This window comes from Marmota flaviventris, chromosome 2 (genome assembly GCF_047511675.1).
Source record: "Marmota flaviventris isolate mMarFla1 chromosome 2, mMarFla1.hap1, whole genome shotgun sequence".
In the NCBI taxonomy this organism is placed as follows: Eukaryota; Metazoa; Chordata; class Mammalia; order Rodentia; family Sciuridae; genus Marmota; species Marmota flaviventris.
The window spans coordinates 110,514,226-110,531,916 of record NC_092499.1 but is presented as its reverse complement, the minus strand read 5'-3'; the positions used below and the strand labels follow the sequence as shown (position 1 = coordinate 110,531,916).

The window sequence follows — 17,691 nt, the reverse complement described above, 5'->3', positions numbered from 1 at the left end:
CAAATAGCTGGGATTATAGGTGTGTGTCACCATGCTTAGCATATTTATCATTTCTTTGTGTTGAATAGGCAAACATCACCAAACCAGCAAGATATAACTTTTGATTTCAAAAAATATGTGGAGTTTCATACTTTTAAAAAATATCTCATCTTTCTTCTCATTTAGTCATACCTAAATTAATAGGAACCACTAGAATTGAGGTTTCTTTAGGAACTTGCTGCTCTGACTATAAAAATTCAAATATTGATTCATCACAGTGTGTAACATGTTTAATAAATAAGTTACAAGTTATTGTCAAATGGTTATTCATTAGAAAAATAAACACATACTTACTACGTGTATATAATTTCTTTCCTCTACTTTTTTTTTAAATATTATATTTTTTTTTAGTTTTCGGCAGACACAATTTTGTTTGTATGTGGTGCTAAGGATCGAACCCGGGCCGCACGCATGCCAGGCGAGCGTGCTACCGCTTGAGCCACATCCCCAGCCCCCTTTCCTCTACTTTTTTTTAGAGGAATAAAAAGGACTAGAAATAATATGAGATAGATAATAATGTAAGAAATAACATAGTTTGTTTTTTGCTGTTGTTCTTAGAAACCATTTTTTAATGTTATAGTATAATTTTACTTTCAGTATTGTTTAACCTCCTTCTTAAGCTTTTTTTTTTTATATGTTACCAACTAGTACTGTAAATAAACTATATAATATTCTTGTGAAATGGAAATCCTAACATATCTTAACACTGAATTTAAGTGAATTAATATTAGCTTCTTAATAGATGAATTCTAGTTCTCTGTTTTGTACACATTTGATTGTCACTGAAATCTGTTTTCAAATACTTGAACAAATCCAACATAAGTATTAAACTTAATATTTATTAAGTACTACCTTAATTATATGTAAGAAACTAAAGGAGATATTACAGGATCCCTAAGCTTAAAAGCTTATAATCAAATTAGATATTAGGGTATGCATAATTATAATCTGGTACATGGTGGATGACAAATGACGGATAGAGACAGTGGTGTTTCACATGTAAATGACAAATTGGTTATAAAAGGTTTAACCCAGGAGTTAAGCTTGAGTCAAGCCTTAAATGCAAATGGAGGAGTTAAGAGGCCATTCTAGGTATAAGGCATGTATTCTTTGTATTTATATTGTAGTTTTTGTTTTTGTTTCTTGTGGTATTGGGGATTAAACCCAGGGTCTTATGCATACTAGACAAGTGCTCTACCACTGAGCTACATCATCAACCCTATGTTGTACTATTTAAAAAGAGGATTGAGATGGTTGATATTCAAGGGCATCGAGTAACAAGCTACAGAGTTTATAAATGGGGACCAGAAAATCATTTTGAGCAGTGGGTGGTGATAAAGAAGTAGAACTTTAAGCCAGGCATAGTGGTGCAGGTAATCCCAGCTACTGTGTGTGTATGGTGGGTAGGGAGTTGAAGCAGACCGGCCTCAAACTTGTGATCCTTTATATTGTTCATATAGGAAATCTAGTAATTGCTAATCTCATCTCAATAAAAAGAGATGAGTAAGCAGTAATTTTAACTATTATAATGAAGCAAAAATATTATATTTTTGGATTATGTACCTACTTGAACAGTCAGCTCTTAGTTTTGTACCTGTGATTATATCCTATCTCTAGTGTCCTCAGAAAGCTTACAGTCTAGATATTTTTGCTGTGTTATGTACTAGTAATGATAACCAAGTAATTGTTCAGTTCTCTTAAAGTTTTGGGGAGAATTTTTTTTTCTTTTTTTTTTTTTTTCCAGTATCAGGGATTAAAACCAGGGTCGCGTAAACACTGAGCTACATGCTACATCCTCAGCCCTTTTTTATTTTTTTTTATTTAGAGAAAGGATCTTGCTATGATGCTTAGGGCCTTGCTAATTTCTAAGGCTGGCAATCCTCCTGCCTTAGCCTCAGGAACCACTGGGATTATGGGCATGTGCTACCATGCCCAGCTAGGAGAATGGTTTTGAAAGTGAAACATAAACATGGATTTAACATGTGACAAAAAGTATTTTTTTCTTAAGGGTATTGAGTTGGGAAAACAGAACTGATTTTCTTCTACTCTCACACCTCAATAATCAACATAGAAGACTTCTGTGACCCCTAAAGGTATGGGGATTTCTTCCAACCAGCAAGCAAGCAAGTATTTCTATAGCAGTGGACACTATCTGGTTGTCCATGTCCTAATTCAGTTCAGTTCTGACATAGTCAGGAGATAGCATCAGATCCCACAAAATGAGGAAACAGTTGCCAAGATGAACCCCTTCTCCCACACATCAGATGTCATTCCTAAGCCCTGAGTTGTTTTACCTCTGTTTCTGAGTGACTGCTATCAATAGGGCTTCTTTCTACAACCGCTTCCTTGGGTTCATTCTATTAAGTGACTCACAGAACTCAGGGAAATGCATATATTGGTTTATTATAAAGGATACGATGAAGAGATATATAGAGTGAGGTATAGGGCAAGTGGTACAGGATTTTCCTGCTCTCTGTAGGTGGTACAACACCATTTAAGGAATCTCCCTGTCTACAGTTATGTTAAAAGCTATCCAGAAGCTATCCAAGTTCTGTCCTTTTTCTTTTTTGTGAAGACTTCATTGTGTAGGCATGGTTGAAGCATGGATGAAGGTTCAGAAATGTTACTGGACAAAAGGGTATGATTTTATGTTAATAATTGACAGTGGGGAAACCTAGTAAGCCAGTCTGTTCAGATTGTTTTGCCTCTCTGTGAAGCATTCTTCCCTCCCAGCTTTTTGAAATGGGCATATTATGATCATCTGTGAAACAGGTTGGTCAGAGAATTTCTTTACGGTCAGCAGCTCCACAGTAGGGGCTAGGGAACTTGCATTGGAGAGGAGATATGCTCTGGGGTAATTATGGTAGGACCCAGCTTCAGGATTGGTGAGAAGATTGGTTGTGGGAAGTTCTAAGAGCTCACAATGTAACTTGCCTTGGGGAAAAGAAACTCAGTTTTTATGGCTTGCCTTGGGGAGAAAAAGTAGCAGGTGGAAGGAGGGCAAAAGGAAGGTAATATTTTGTTTTCTGAGGCCTTCCTCTGAGGTCTAAAGCACCCCAACATTATTTTGATCACTTAGGAAATAACAAGGGTTATAGGAGTAATGAACCAGAAACCATGTACAAAAACCAAAACATAATATTACAGATATTCACTTGGATTATCAAATATAGCATCAAAATGATCTCATTGTAACCTTTTGTGATAAGTTCAGTCCTGAATTGGGAAACTGGGGAATTCTGGTAGGGATGAATGTTATTTATGTTTAAGATTTTTTAGTTTTTTGGCTTTATTTTCTCTTTGAGTTTCTATAATGAATCTCCTTTAGAAAGTCTTGTCATGGCATGCTAAATCCACATCAAAAGCTAGACCAAAAATTGAGCTTTTCAAAGCTCTAGTCTATGGCCACTTAGTACTAATAGGGTTTGGGGAATTCCTTCCAATTGCCTAATTGCTGCCAGTGCTTGATAAATGATGGAATGGGGAAGAGAGGCAGTGAGTAACCTCATTTCTGGTTAAATTCTAGATAAATTAAAAAGAAGAGAATGTGTATTGTCCACGTTGTATTTAACTTGACTCAAACCTCACTAGATCTTTCTGTTAGCCTGTGATGAGGAAGCCAACGAATATTTTTGGGGATAGTGGTCATAGGTACATTACTAGAAGAAACTATTTTGTGGTAAAGGCTTGTGTGTTTCCTTAGTTTCCATAGTTTGCAGCCCACTGAGCTTATGTTAACACATGAATAACTAATCCAGATGGTTAAACTGTTGGAGGATATGAAACCAAAACCTATTTCAGGAAGCTATCCACTGTTCATCTTTGGATAGGATCCATTCTAATTAGTGGTGTCTTTCTCAATTTGTTTCAAAATTTAATTTTTAACTGCATGTTTTCTTGATTTTTACCTAGGTTACAAAATGTCCTCCTATGCTTGAGACCTACAGACTACATGTCCTACAGGAACTAATCGATGGTTTTTCATCTCCTGGAGATACATTAGAAACATAAATATGGTGCCAAAAGAACTCCTTATATTTCTCTGACTACGATTTATTTGGACATACTTTTGTATTGAAGAGAGGTATACACACTGAGGCTACTCGTTATACAGAGACTTTGTCGTGTAGGATCATGGACCATCCTAGTAGGGAAAAGGATGAAAGACAACGGACAACTAAACCCATGGCACAAAGGAGTGCACACTGCTCTCGACCATCTGGCTCCTCGACATCCTCTGGGGTTCTTATGGTAGGACCCAACTTCAGGGTTGGCAAGAAGATAGGGTGTGGGAACTTCGGAGAGCTCAGATTAGGTAAGAAATCAGTTGTCAGTGGCTTCCACTAACAACAATTGCTATAATAAGCTTGATGTGTTTCAAGACAAGCAGTTTATAGTTTTATGGGAAGTTTCTCTTAAGTAGGACCTGTTGGTATAAGAAATAAAGGATTTGTGAAGGGGACTATAGTTTATGAGTCATAATTTTATTGTTCAAGGTCTATGTGTGATAGGCTTTAAAGTTTTTCACCAATTCTGAGACTTTATGATATATGTATATAAGCACCCAAATTATCAATAAAATCCAGATTCTGATTAGTAGGTTTGGGGTAGAGCCCTAAATTCTGCATTTCTAACAAATTCCCATGTAATGCAGATACTGTTGTTTCTCGAATCACACTTTAAGAAGGTTGTAAGTCCTTTCTTTAATTCAAACCTCTACCCTGAAAAAAGAAGAGTAAATCCTTCCTTAGTAATACCCAGACTTAGTCCGCAAGACTATGTATCCTGTATAGAGAAGTTTTCCATTAAACAGTTTCTTGGAGTTCCAAACATTAAGATTGAGATAGAACTCCAGGGAGAAATCATGCAATTTTATTTTCCAACCAAGTGTGAATCTGTGGGTGAAATAATAAATAATGACAACAACCAGTTTAAAGATGGGATTGATTAAAAGGTATATAGGGTATTTATATACATTTTAATGAGCTATCCTATATGAGTGGAGAAGAGAAGATAAAGACCTTATGAATGGGATCAGCTTGCAGAATGTAAACATTTCCCCTTTTAGACTAAAATGTTTTCTTTTGCTTCATAGCTGTTGGGGCCATGGTTATTATGAAGACTCATTTTAAGAAACTTTGGCCCTTGGAGGAAAGGGAGAGAGGGAACATGAGATGATTATTGTTTGATGCCTCTGCTGCTTTTGATGATCTTGCAAAATACGAGAAAAAAAATTTTACCTCTGATCTGCCTTAGAGAGCCTTAGGGAAACATTACTACACTAGCCAGAGATCATTGGATACAGGTATTGAGTGTAGTGATACCGAGAATGCGTTTATTTTTGCTGGTGGAAGGCTTGCATCCTGGAATTTTAAGATCTTACAAGGATAATGAAAGGGTCTTTATATTTAGAGGATTGTTCATGTTCGAGTGAGCAAGCCAAGCAGATGCTACTGAGAATAGGAGTAAGATGTGTAATTTCACACTGGTTGACTTCCTAGCAACTACTCTGTTGCTTTAGCAACTAGTTTCACAAATATTCATTTATGTAATGGATTGACTTTGTTTTACCATCTCAGTAATACTTGCATTAAATAAATAATGGCATAAACATTCACAAAATTACTGCTGAGAGTTTCTAATGCATATCAGTTTGTACAATTCTCATAATTTTTAATTTTTGTAAAAGTAAAGAAAAACCTTGGCTAGGTGAAACTGGGAGTTTATTTAATCATTGAGATCTAGATTTGTATTACAAGTTTACATGGGAATGGAAAAATTCATTCAGTTAAAAGGATATATTTGTAAATCTTATGTATTTTGAAAGTAGCAGAGTATTTATTTCCTATAATGAATCTAGGATACTTTTGATATCATTCTCTGTGACTTGTCTTATAGTTAATAGAAGTTTGTATTTCTTTTAAAGTGGTTTTATTTTTTGTGCTTATCATGTTTTCATTAGCCCTGGGACCATATTTTACAACATTATATCTAGTAGTACTTCTAATCAGCAGAAACCAAGAGAGGTACTTTGAGGATCATTTGGCATCTGTTTAACAATAGAGTGGGCTCTGAACCCCATTCCATTATTCTCTTGTCCTGCTATGAGAATGTAGATGATTGTGCAGACAATAGAACTAGTAAACTAGAAAATGCCAAACCCAAGTAGGTGTCTTGAGGCTTCCACCATGGTTCCAACTACAAAGGCCCTCCTTCTCCAAATTCATTTCCTGGTTTTTTGGTGTTTTTTTTTTTTTTTTTTTTTTTGGTACTCAGGATTGAACCCAGGGGTGCTCAACCACTGAGCCACATACCCAGTCCTTTTTATTTTTTATTTTGTGACAGGGTCTCACTTTCTTAGGGCCCGTGCTACATTGCCGAAGCTGACTTTGAACTTACATTCCTCCTGCTTCAGCCAAGTTGCTGGGATTACAGGCATGTGCTGCTGTGCCCAGCTCACTTATTTCTTTTTCTAGATACATTGTCTCTACTCTCTCTCAAGCAGCCAAGTGTATTTCTCTTCAGTTGCCTCTGCCTGCATAATTATTTTCCTAAAATTACCTTCTCGAGGAAACCTGTGACTTTTTCCCTATTCCCATTTAAAGTGGCATGTGTCTTCTCTAAGCACCCTTAATTCCATCAGACTGCTTTTTTAAATTCACCACATTGATCAGTATTTGTGATCTTACTTATTGTTTACCCTTTAAAAAAATATTTTACTTTTTAGTTGTAGTTGGACACAATGCCTTTATTTTAGTTATTTATTTTTATGTGGTACTAAGGATCTAACCCAGGGTCTCGAATGAGCCACAACCCCAGTCCCTTATTGTTTACCTTTTAATGGCCTCTTCCCACTTGAATATAAGCCCTTGGTGAGCAGGATTTCTCTCTGTATTGTTTACTGTTATTTGTGGGATGAATCCTAGTTAGATAGATAAGAGGGAAAAGATTAAAACACAGTCTTCTTTGTGTTCCACGTATTTATCAGTGGTGGTAGGTAGTGACCTTAGTGTTTTAGGTATACCCATGGCTTCCAGACAGAGAACAACAACAAAAAAAATGTGTAGTATATTTTAGTTCTCTGCAAATCTGTTTCCCCCTATCATTAACAGTTTTTTTGTTTTGTTTTGTTTTGTTTTTAATATTTACTAAAACTAGACTTTGGGAAGGGTACAAATAATATGAGATGTAATCTCTGTCACTAAGGATACACAGTCTAGTGGTAGAGAGGGAAAAAATATCAAACAAATTGCAACACAATGTAAGAAGTATTATAATACATTGTATAAAAACTACATTGGGCCAGGTGTGGTGCTGCATATCTGTAATCCTGGTGACTTAGGAGCTGGGCCAGTAGTATTGCAAATTCAAGGCCAGTCTCAGCTACTTAGCTTGATCCTGACTCAGAATTAAAAATAAAAAGTGATGGGAGTGTGCTCCATGGTAGAGCTCTCCTTGATTCAGGACATTCCTAGTACTAGGGAGTTGGGGAACATTGGGAGAAAAGGTTAATGTATGATTCAGAAAGGAGGTTTCATTTGATAATAGGACAGGGTTTCTGCTGCTGGGCACAAGGAAGAAGGGCTCTCTCCTACTGCAGGATGTACAAGCATTAGGTGTTAGGAAAGTATCCAGCATATTATCAGAACAGCATCTGGTTATACATGATTAGGTCATAGGATGTGAAGTGAAAGAAAAGTAATAGATGAACTGTTAGGTGAATTGGGACCAGATTGTGAAGTGTTTACATGGTATTAAAGCATCTGGACTTTCTCCTATAGGCAATTGGGGAGAATCATCAAGGATTTTACAACAGAGGAGTGACATGATCTAGTTTGTATTCTAGAAAGTTAATTTAGATAGTTGTATAATTAGATCATATAGGAAAGGAGTTGATGTTTTATTGATTTTGTTCTAATTTTGGTACTTATTGCATTGTATTTTCTTATATTTCCCCGTTCTAAGATATGGTTGAGAGGCAATACTTTGCTTTATTAATTTTATATCCTCAACTCCTTTTACTGTGCTTGAAATATAATGGATGCTCAAGAAGTGTTTGGCTGAGTAGTCCAGGTCAGAAACAGCAGGGCCTTAGTTAGCTTTGAAAATTGCAATGAGATGGACGAAGGAAGAGGTAAATTAGAAATGTCATGAAAGAGAGAATTTGTTCACTAGTTATTTGAGTGGACAGAATCAAATTTGCCAGCTTCAGGAGACCATATGAACGAAGAAGCCTTTAATGGAGTTAGGAAATATGCATCTGGAATTGGTGGGGGGGAAGGAAAGGGAAGATAGTTTGTGAATATGCTGACTTTTAAGAATGTGTGACACATGTGCAGAAATGTGTATCTGAGAAAGTTTAGGCTTGATACAAGATTAAGACACCATCACCAGGTAGGTGAGTGTTCATTAACTCAGGATCATGGATACTGAGGTGATACTTTGTAGAACCTTTATGACTAGGAGAAGAAGGGATGCTGGAAGAGAAAGTGTTTGAAGAACACACAGAATTGCCTGCCTTTTTAAAACCGAGACATATCTTTTGTAATCAGAAAAAAAAGAAGTAAACAAAAGCCAAAAAGATTCCTTTAAAGCACATTTTTTAAAGAATAACATGCTGGGGCTGGGATTGTGGCTCAGTGGTGGAGCACTTGCCTAGCAAGTGTGAGGAACTGGGTTCAATTCTCAGCACCATATATAAATAAATAAAAATAAAGGTCCATTAACAACTAAAAAAAAAAAAGTGCCTATTGCCAAAAAGAGTTAAATTCACTTATGATTTAATTTTCCAGAATTTAAAAATGTATATCAGCACATATTTTAGAAGTATAGTCAAATTGTGCTATAAACCTGCTTTTATCACTTCATACTCACTGAACATATTATCATTGCAACTTAAATGTGGATAATTCATTTTTGATGTCTATATATTCAATAATTAATTTAGCTAATCTCTATACATATAAATTATTTCCCTTTTAATAATATTCTAATAAAGAGTGTATTGAGCATCCCTGATATTCTTAGGCTAAATCCTAGTAGGATACTTTGAGTCAAAGGATATGTGTATATTTACAGTTTTGTTACACATAGACTAGAAAGCCTTGCATATAATTTTAATAATCTTGATAATATCTTTGTGAAGTAGGGTTAGAGAATATTTTTGCTTACCTACAAGAAAATGGAGACCCAAAGAATTGACCTCTCCTTTTCTATCTTTCATATCTGATTAACGATGCAAAGGTACATTAAGTACAAGCTGAGTGTGAAGTCAAGGCCAATGTCAGCAACTCAGTAAGACTGTCTCAAAATCGAATTAAAAAGGAGGCTGGGGATGTAGTGCAGTGGTAGAGCACCCCTAGGTTCAATCCCCAGTACTACTATGAAACAAAGCAAAAAATAATAATAATAATAATAATAAAAGTACTGATTAATATTGTCTAAAGCAATTGGTTTTGTGTTATATTCCTTAAAGTCTCAGAGACTCTATTTCCCACACCATGGGACTAGGAAAGGAAAAATAAAGCAGGCAGGAATCTCCATATTAAATCTATTTTCTATACATTGCGCTTTCAGTAAGATTTTTTTCTGAAAGGTATGGCTCTGCTGTTTTAACTTTTATTTAAATCATTCATTTTAAAGAATATAGGTTTAAGATGAAAGAAAATTTAAAGGTGTTTCTTCTTCATTTGAAAATGAAGGCCTTGTAAAAATCAAATGCTTTTCATTAAATATTAACATTTTAAACAAATAAAATTTTATCTTTCAGCAGTTCTTCCAACCAGCTAAATACAAATAATACATTGTACTTTTGCAACATTAAGTTTTATTTTAAATTTGCAAATATTTAGGTTCTGTGGATGGAACAAACTAAAACAAGTGTCAAAGTCTTGTCTTTCCTTTACTTGAAGTCAGATTGCCTTTTGAGTTTCATTTGCTTCCTCTGTAAAATAAAGATGGTAATCTCTACCTCACAGATTTGTGGTGAAGATCTAATTCAGATAATATATACCTATTTAAAACAGTGCTTGATATACATAATGAGCATTTGGATTTCATATGTAATACATAACACTTCTGAAAATTTGGTTTGGTTTTGATTTTTCTCAACTTTATATGAAGAAAACTTTCAATCTTCCAGAAAAATAAAAAGACAAGGATGTTGAATATCTGTCATATATTGATTGTCACCTAGATTTATCGGTTTTCAAATTTTTGCATGGTGATATGGATACACACACACACACACACACACACACATGTTAGTCTTTGTGTATATTTAAATTAGAGAACTGACAAAACACATTTTTCCCCTTAGTAACGGGAAGTTTATTTTAGGTTTCTAGTTTAAAGGTATGTGATAAATTATATTATTTGTTTTCATTCTACAATATGTTGTGAGGAGATTACAATTCCATACAAAATGCATTTTTAAATTTCTTAGTTGAACATCAAATGTATATATAAAATTCTTGTGTCTAGTAGTATCATAGTTCAAATTTTATTTGGAATCATATTCTTGTTTAACTCCAACACAGTTTGTTGGAGTTAAAATAGCTTTAAGAGATCTCAAAGAAGAGTTCTTTTTAAGAATTTTTTTAATAGTAGTTTGTCAATGAACCTTTATTTTATTTATTTATATGCAGCAGTAAGAATCAAACCATGGGGCTGGAGTTGTGGCTCAGTGGTAGAGTGCTTGCCTAGCATGTGTGAGACCCTGGGTTTGATCCTTAGCGCCACATATAAATAAAGGTATTGTGTGCAACTACAACTAAAAAATAAATAAGTGTTAAAAAATAAATAAATAAAGAATCAAACCAGTGCCTCACACCACACAGGCAAGTACTCTACCACTGAACCACAACCTCAGCCCCAAGAAGAGTTCTTTTTGACAATAGTATAGTTTATCCAAAAAATAGGAGTGAAGAGTTTCAATCATAATTGCTGAAACACAGTCTGTATCATGTTGTTATGGTAATTTTAGAAGTATCATAGATATGATACTATGAAGATTATGTGTTGGTATCATGGCTAGTTAATCAGGAGAATTTAATGAGAAAACTTCCATGCTTGCTTAAACAATTTGGAATTGTTGACCAGGACTATGAAACAAGTGTATAGAAAAAAAGAATTGGTTATGAGGGAAATTAAGAATCAGTATTTCCATAATGTCATCATGTAACCTAAGGAGGAAACTGAACTTATGGTGTACTTTTCAAGAAAAAGTCAAAGCTTTTAACAAAGGAAGTGAAGCTCATTGCCAGCCATAGTGGTCTTTCAAAAAACATTTAATGTGAGTTTAATCCATTTTTTTCTGAGCTGGGATTACTAGGGCAAGAAAGTCCCATTAAAATATGTGTGTGTGTGTGTATAAAATGATTGATTATTTGATTTTATTCTTAATTAAAATAGCCGTGATGCATAGATATAAAAATTTTTTTGGTAGTTGTAGATGAACCAGAATGCCTTTATTTTGTTTATTTTTATGTGGTGCTAAGGATTGAACCCAGTGTCTCACACATGTTAGGTAAGCACTCTGCCACTGAGCTATAGCCCTAGCTCAAGATTTTAAGTCCTCTATAAGCAAGTGGTTTGACTTTTAATTATGAACTCTATTCTTTATTATTTTCAACATTATTTTTATTGATTTTATTATTTTTTTATTGATTCTCTCACACATGCTATCTGTTGTCACATACATACATTTTCCATGTTCTCCCAATATATGTTTGTCATAGTTTTGGTTAAAATATTTTTCTACATTTACAGTAGTATGGCTCTGAGACTGTTGTTTACAGCTGAGCCTTCAGAGTAGTTTTATTTCCTTTTAGTATGACACCATCCTTCTCACAGAATTATAAAGTATTCATATTTGATTTTTAAAAAATATTATTCTTATTTATCTACACACCTTTCATTAATTCTTCCCCTAAAGTCTCCAAAAGAATTATAAAATTGCTGTCAGTATCAGTAGGTGATCCATCATTTAGGTTCCTTTTCTCTGCTATATGTAATCTCAGCTCTAAGTCAGTTTACTGTTTGTCTATTCACTTCTCATCTTCTAAATGCTGACATGTCTAATCTATTCTTTCCTCACCTATTCTCTTTGTCCTTGTTTCTTTTGTCATTTCACTGGGGTTTGGGGAAAAGAATAGAGTTAAATGCCTCCATTTTTTCTGTCATGTTAAACTAGATGTGTCTCTATATTATGCATTTTTACTTCACCAAGACATTTATTTAGGTCTTTTGTGATATTCTGATAACATATGTAGAAATGTGAACTGAGTGATAATTAAGTTGATTTCTAGTTCTAACTATCTTAGAGAATTAATTAATGGATCATTGCCATCACTGGTGCTGAACAATAGAGTACTGATGGAACCTGTTCACAATACAATACTTTGGGTGTGGCAGCTAATACTCTGCTTAACAGAATCAAGATTCAGCATTATCTTAAATTAGCAATGAGTTGAAAGAAAGTCTGGTGGTTCACAAACTAGAGTTCAATTCTGTACTATTCACTTTTGGATCTGATAACTTGATTAGCAACAGTTAACATGAAAAAGATGACTATGAATTTAATGATTGACAGAATGGTCCTGGCCTTCCAAAAGGTTGTGGTATCTTTGACTGAGTTAATAGATATATAAAGAACAGATCAACCAAAGTAACTTAAGTTTTAGACCTGTTAAAAACCCTTAGTAGCCAGGCACAGTGGCACACGCCTGTAATCCCAGTGGCATAGGAGGCTGAGGTAGGAGGATCACAAGTTCAAAGCTAGTCTGAGCAAATTAGCAAGGCCCTAAGCAACTCAGTGAGACCCTGTCTCTAAATAAAATATAAAAAAGGGTTAGGGATATGGCTCAGTGGTTAAGTGCCCCTAAATTTAAACCCCAGCCCCCGAGTCCCCCCAAAACCCCCAAACCATAAAAATTGCCCAGTCCAGCGATCATTGTGCTGATGATGAGATAAATTAGAAATTAAATGACTTGGTTAATGGAAAACAACCACCTCACCACAGAATTGGAACTAGAACTCAGATCTGGTGTATCCCATACTCATTTCTATTATACCATGTAGTCTTACCCCATTTACTGATTAAGTATGCAATTGAAATACGACCTGCTGAAGTCTAAAAAGGACATTAGAATAAATGTCTCATTACAAAGGTGATAATCATTGACATTTAATTCATTACCTATTACCAAGAAAAGATAAAGTATAAAATGATCACTAATGACTTTATCTTTAAGTAACACTATTTAGTTTTTGTGGTTCACCACCCCAACTTTAATCTTTAGGGATTTTCCAGAAAGTGAAGAGAAGAAAATTAGTAAATTAATTATTGCAAAATACAAATTCTGAAATTTAGAATAAAATCAAAGTGGAAGATATTATAAACACTGTACTGTTTTCAGATAAAGGACCACTTGTAGATTTTCATAAATAAATGGCCATTTACTCATTTAACAATTTATATTGAACATCTGTGTTTTGGCATTTATCTAGACCCTGAGTATATAAAGATTGTATATAAGATATGGACTCTGCTCTCATAGAGTTCACTATTTGGAGAATTACATGTATAACTCTTGTGTAGTCTACTAAGAAAGATAATTTTTTTCATGTACACAAGGTGGTTTAGAAGAAGAGAGTAATATATCTCAATTGGAATTTGCAAATTCCAGAAAATCTGCACAAATACACTTGAGTTGAATCTTTAAGGCTGGTATTAAACACTAAGGATAGAAGTTGAGGACGAAGGAAAGAACCTTCTGAGAGGAAGAATCAGTACCACACAAAACATGGAAATATGAAACACAAGAAAATGTAAAAAATGTCAGTGCTACTTGGAGAGCATATTGCTAATACGTATATAGTAGTATTAAGTGTGGAGAATTGGTGTTGGAAAAATAGCCTACAGATGTGAGCAAAACCTGTTCTTGACCAGCTGTATTGGCCATCGTGTAGATTTGGACATTATTCTATATGTCATGAAAAAAACGGGAAGGAATTACATTTATCTTTGTACTCCCCCCCAAAAAAAAGATAAATTAATTAGAGTTAATTTTACTCTCCTTACCCCCAAAATGCAAATTTTATGTGTTTTTTAAAAACTAGAAGCAACCAGTTTTATCCAGTGATACTTACTCATAGCTAAAGAATAATAATGAGAGCTCCTCCAGTTTGTTGGGATGGCAAAAAACTGAGACAGTACTGCCTTGTGATTTAAGTGATTCTAAAAGTGTTTCTTTGATTAAAGGGCTCTTCTAGGTAGTTTGTGCTATTGTATTGTGAAACTAGAAGCTAACATGTTAATATGTAGCAGAATGAGGCTCTTTTTGAAGTTGTGATGCTACTTTTTGTACTTGTTATACTTTATTTTATAATAAACATGAATTAACCTAAATGTGAGTAGATTATTTAGATTTAAGCATCTCGACAATAGATTTAGCATAATTCTAATTCATAAAGTTTTGGTGTTTTATTTTTGTTGATATGGGCATTTTGGTTGGGGGAGGGTAGGCATCATCACAAAAACTTGGAGCAAAGTCTTTTTTGTGTATGTATGTATATGTATGTATACTTTCATATAAACAAAATTGGAGATACTTTTTGGGTTTTGCTTTTTTATTTACTAAATTCCTGTTTTATTCTTATACTTTTATTTATTTACATATCTATCAGTTCATTCATTCATTGCACTGGGGATTTTACCCAGGGATGCTTTACCATTGAGTTACAACCTTATCCCTTTTTAATTTTTATTTTGAGATAGGGTCTCATTTAGTTGCCCAGGCTGCCCACACACTTGCAATACTCTTAACCTCAGTCTGCAGACCCATTTTTACAAATTAGAAATTTAATTTTTACAAATTTTCCCCCCAGTATTGAGGATTGAACCCAGGGCCTTGCACACATTAGGCAAGTACTCTGCTGTTGAACTACATCCCCAGCCCTACCACATTCTATTTCTTGAAGTGGGTTACTAGAGGTATTAACCATAAACCTGGGTTTCCAGTTACATCTAGCTTTATGTGTGCTAAATAAATAGTACAATAAACATTTTCATAAAGATGGATTATTATCAGAAGTATACCTTCTTCTGGGCTTATTGGATACATTAATTTGAGGCAGAAAATATATATTGGGCAGGAAATTTACATATCTATGACAAATATACTTTTCTACCTTTATTTTACTGTAAGATATTCACGTTTAAATGTAGTCAAGGCTAAATGTAGAACTTTTCATGAAAATTTATGTAGAGCATAAGTTAGTAGTAACATAAATTAGAATTATAAATTACATTTGCTGACATTTTTAGCAGTGTTATAGTAAAACTAAATATAGTAACATTTGTGTTAACAAGCTCCCAGTTCTCTGGAACAAAGCTGAAGACTAGGAAACAAACCAAAGCAACACTAAAAATATAAAACCTCCTAGCAGCCAAAATAGATTGTTAAGATCTGTGTTCTCCCAAGTTGTTCTTTAGACTTTTAGTCTGTTATTTAAAGCTTCTATGTTCTGTACTTTATACACATTTCTAATAAGCTTATTCATTTTTCTCAGTCTTCTGTAGACAAGAAAAATCGAAGGAAAAGGGCATAAATATATCAAAGTGATCACTGACAGACTGATAACAGGAGAGAGGACAAATTTATACAAAGGAGAACAGTCTGGGCAGAATAGCCTTATTTACCTGATTAGCCCCTTAGAACATTACTCAAGTGGTGTAATATAATTATTCATACTGACCAGACTTATCAAGAAAAAGAATCAGTCATTATTTTCTTTCTGAAACCTGGAACTTTGGAAACATTTTCATTGTAAAGGATATTCTTTTTTAATTATAAATGAGGCAGTTCACTTATGGAAAATTCACTTGTATAAAATAGTTCCAGTTGACATTTAAAAGATAACACTACTTAATCAAAACACATAATACTTTGTGCTTCTGCAGTATATACAAAAGGATATATGTGTAATCTAAAAATGAAATTAAGAGTTACATTTATAATAGTATCAAAAAGAATAAAATATTTAGGGAATAAATTTAACAAAATGAGTGTAAATTTTATGCTCTGAAAGCTGTAAAAACATTTAAGAAATTAAAGAAGACCTAAGTATACATGGTTAGTCATCCCATGTTCATGGATCTCAAGATTACTATCCTTAAAATGGCAGTACTCCCCAAAATGATGTAAAAATTGAACATAGTCCTTATCAGAATACCAACTGGCTTCTTTTTAGAAATTAATAAACTGATCCCAAAATTCATATAGAAGTGCAAGGGTCCTAGAAGAACACCCCCCCCAAAAAAAAAAAAAGTCTGAAAAAGAATAAAGTTGGGGCTGAGGTTGTGCCTCAGTGGTAGAGCGCTTAGTTGGCATGTTTGGGTCACTGGGTTCGATTCTCAGCGCCAGGTGTAAATTAATAAAATAAAGGTCCATTCACAACTAAAAAAAGGAATAAAGTTGGATGACTCAGTTTTTATTTTTAAACTTACTATAAAACAGCAGTGATCCAGGGAGTGTGGTACTAAAATAAAATAGATACACAGATCATTGGAATAGATTTGAGAATCCAGCTATGAATCTGGTCATTTGCTTTAGGCCAGTTCATTCAGTAGGAAAGCATAATTTTTTTAATGAATGGTACTGAGATAACTGAATAACTATATTCAAAAGATTGAAGTTGAACCCTTACCTCATACCATATACAAAAATTAACGCAAAATAAATCAAAGAGACTAAATGTAAGCACTAGAACTGTAAAACTTTTAGAAGGAAGCATAAGCACACTGCCCTTACATCCAATCCATGGCAGTGGATTCTTAGATACAACACAAAAAGCCCAAATAGTAGAACAAAAAAATATATATAGTCAGATTATTAGAATTAAGCAATTTTGTGCTAAGAAAAGAACTATCATTAAAATATTTAATGAGCTAAAATAACATGGGAAAGCATAACCAATAGGTTAGACCACTTTAAATATAGATTCTCATATTTTGAAGACAAAGTATATAAACTTGAAGTTGATAATAAAGATGTTAAGGGGCCACAACCAGAATTTTCAAGAAATGTGAAATAACAGTAAGGGATCAAATTTAAGATTCACTAGGGTAGAAAAAGGCTCCAAAGTACACACTAAAGGAACACAAAATCTTGTCAATGAAATAATAACAAAAAATTCCTAATCTTAGGAATGAGATAGGAATTCAAATACAAGCAGCATATAGAACCCCAAATAGGCAAGATCAATAAAGATTCTCTCCAAGACACGTTATAATGAAAATGCCTAATGTACAGAATAAAGATAGAGATATAAAAGCTGCAAAAGAAAAATAGCAGGTCATATTTTGAGGTAATCCAGTGTGGATTTCAACTGATTGTTTTCAATCCAGAGCCTAAAAGCCAGGACTTAAAATGATATATACCAAGCTCTAAAAGAAAATAGATGTCAACCAAGATTATGGCAAAACATCCTTCAGAATTTAAGATGAAATAAAAACCTCTCATGAGAAGCAGAAACTAAAAGAATTCATAATCATTAAGCATTAGAAATGAAATCAAAATGGCAGGAAATAAAAATCACCTCTCCATAATAACACTGACTATAAATGGTCTAAACTCTTCAATCAATAGA

General features: G+C 34.0%; 1 protein-coding gene across 8 annotated transcripts in view; it reads left to right on the top strand.

Moving 5' to 3' along the window:
• Csnk1g1 (casein kinase 1 gamma 1) overlaps positions 1-17,691 on the top strand; it is a 146,847-nt gene that overhangs the window by 44,143 nt on the left and 85,013 nt on the right. For 6 of the 8 annotated variants that reach the window (XM_071608375.1, XM_071608380.1, XM_071608378.1 and 3 more), the window contains one exon: positions 3,952-4,354. In XM_071608375.1, the coding sequence (XP_071464476.1) occupies positions 4,174-4,354 (181 nt within the window). In that variant the 5' untranslated portion in view covers positions 3,952-4,173. Of the gene's footprint in view, positions 1-2,047; positions 2,133-3,951; positions 4,355-17,691 lie in introns of all 8 variants that reach the window. The other 2 variants (XM_071608377.1, XM_071608376.1) reach the window with 1 other exon arrangement.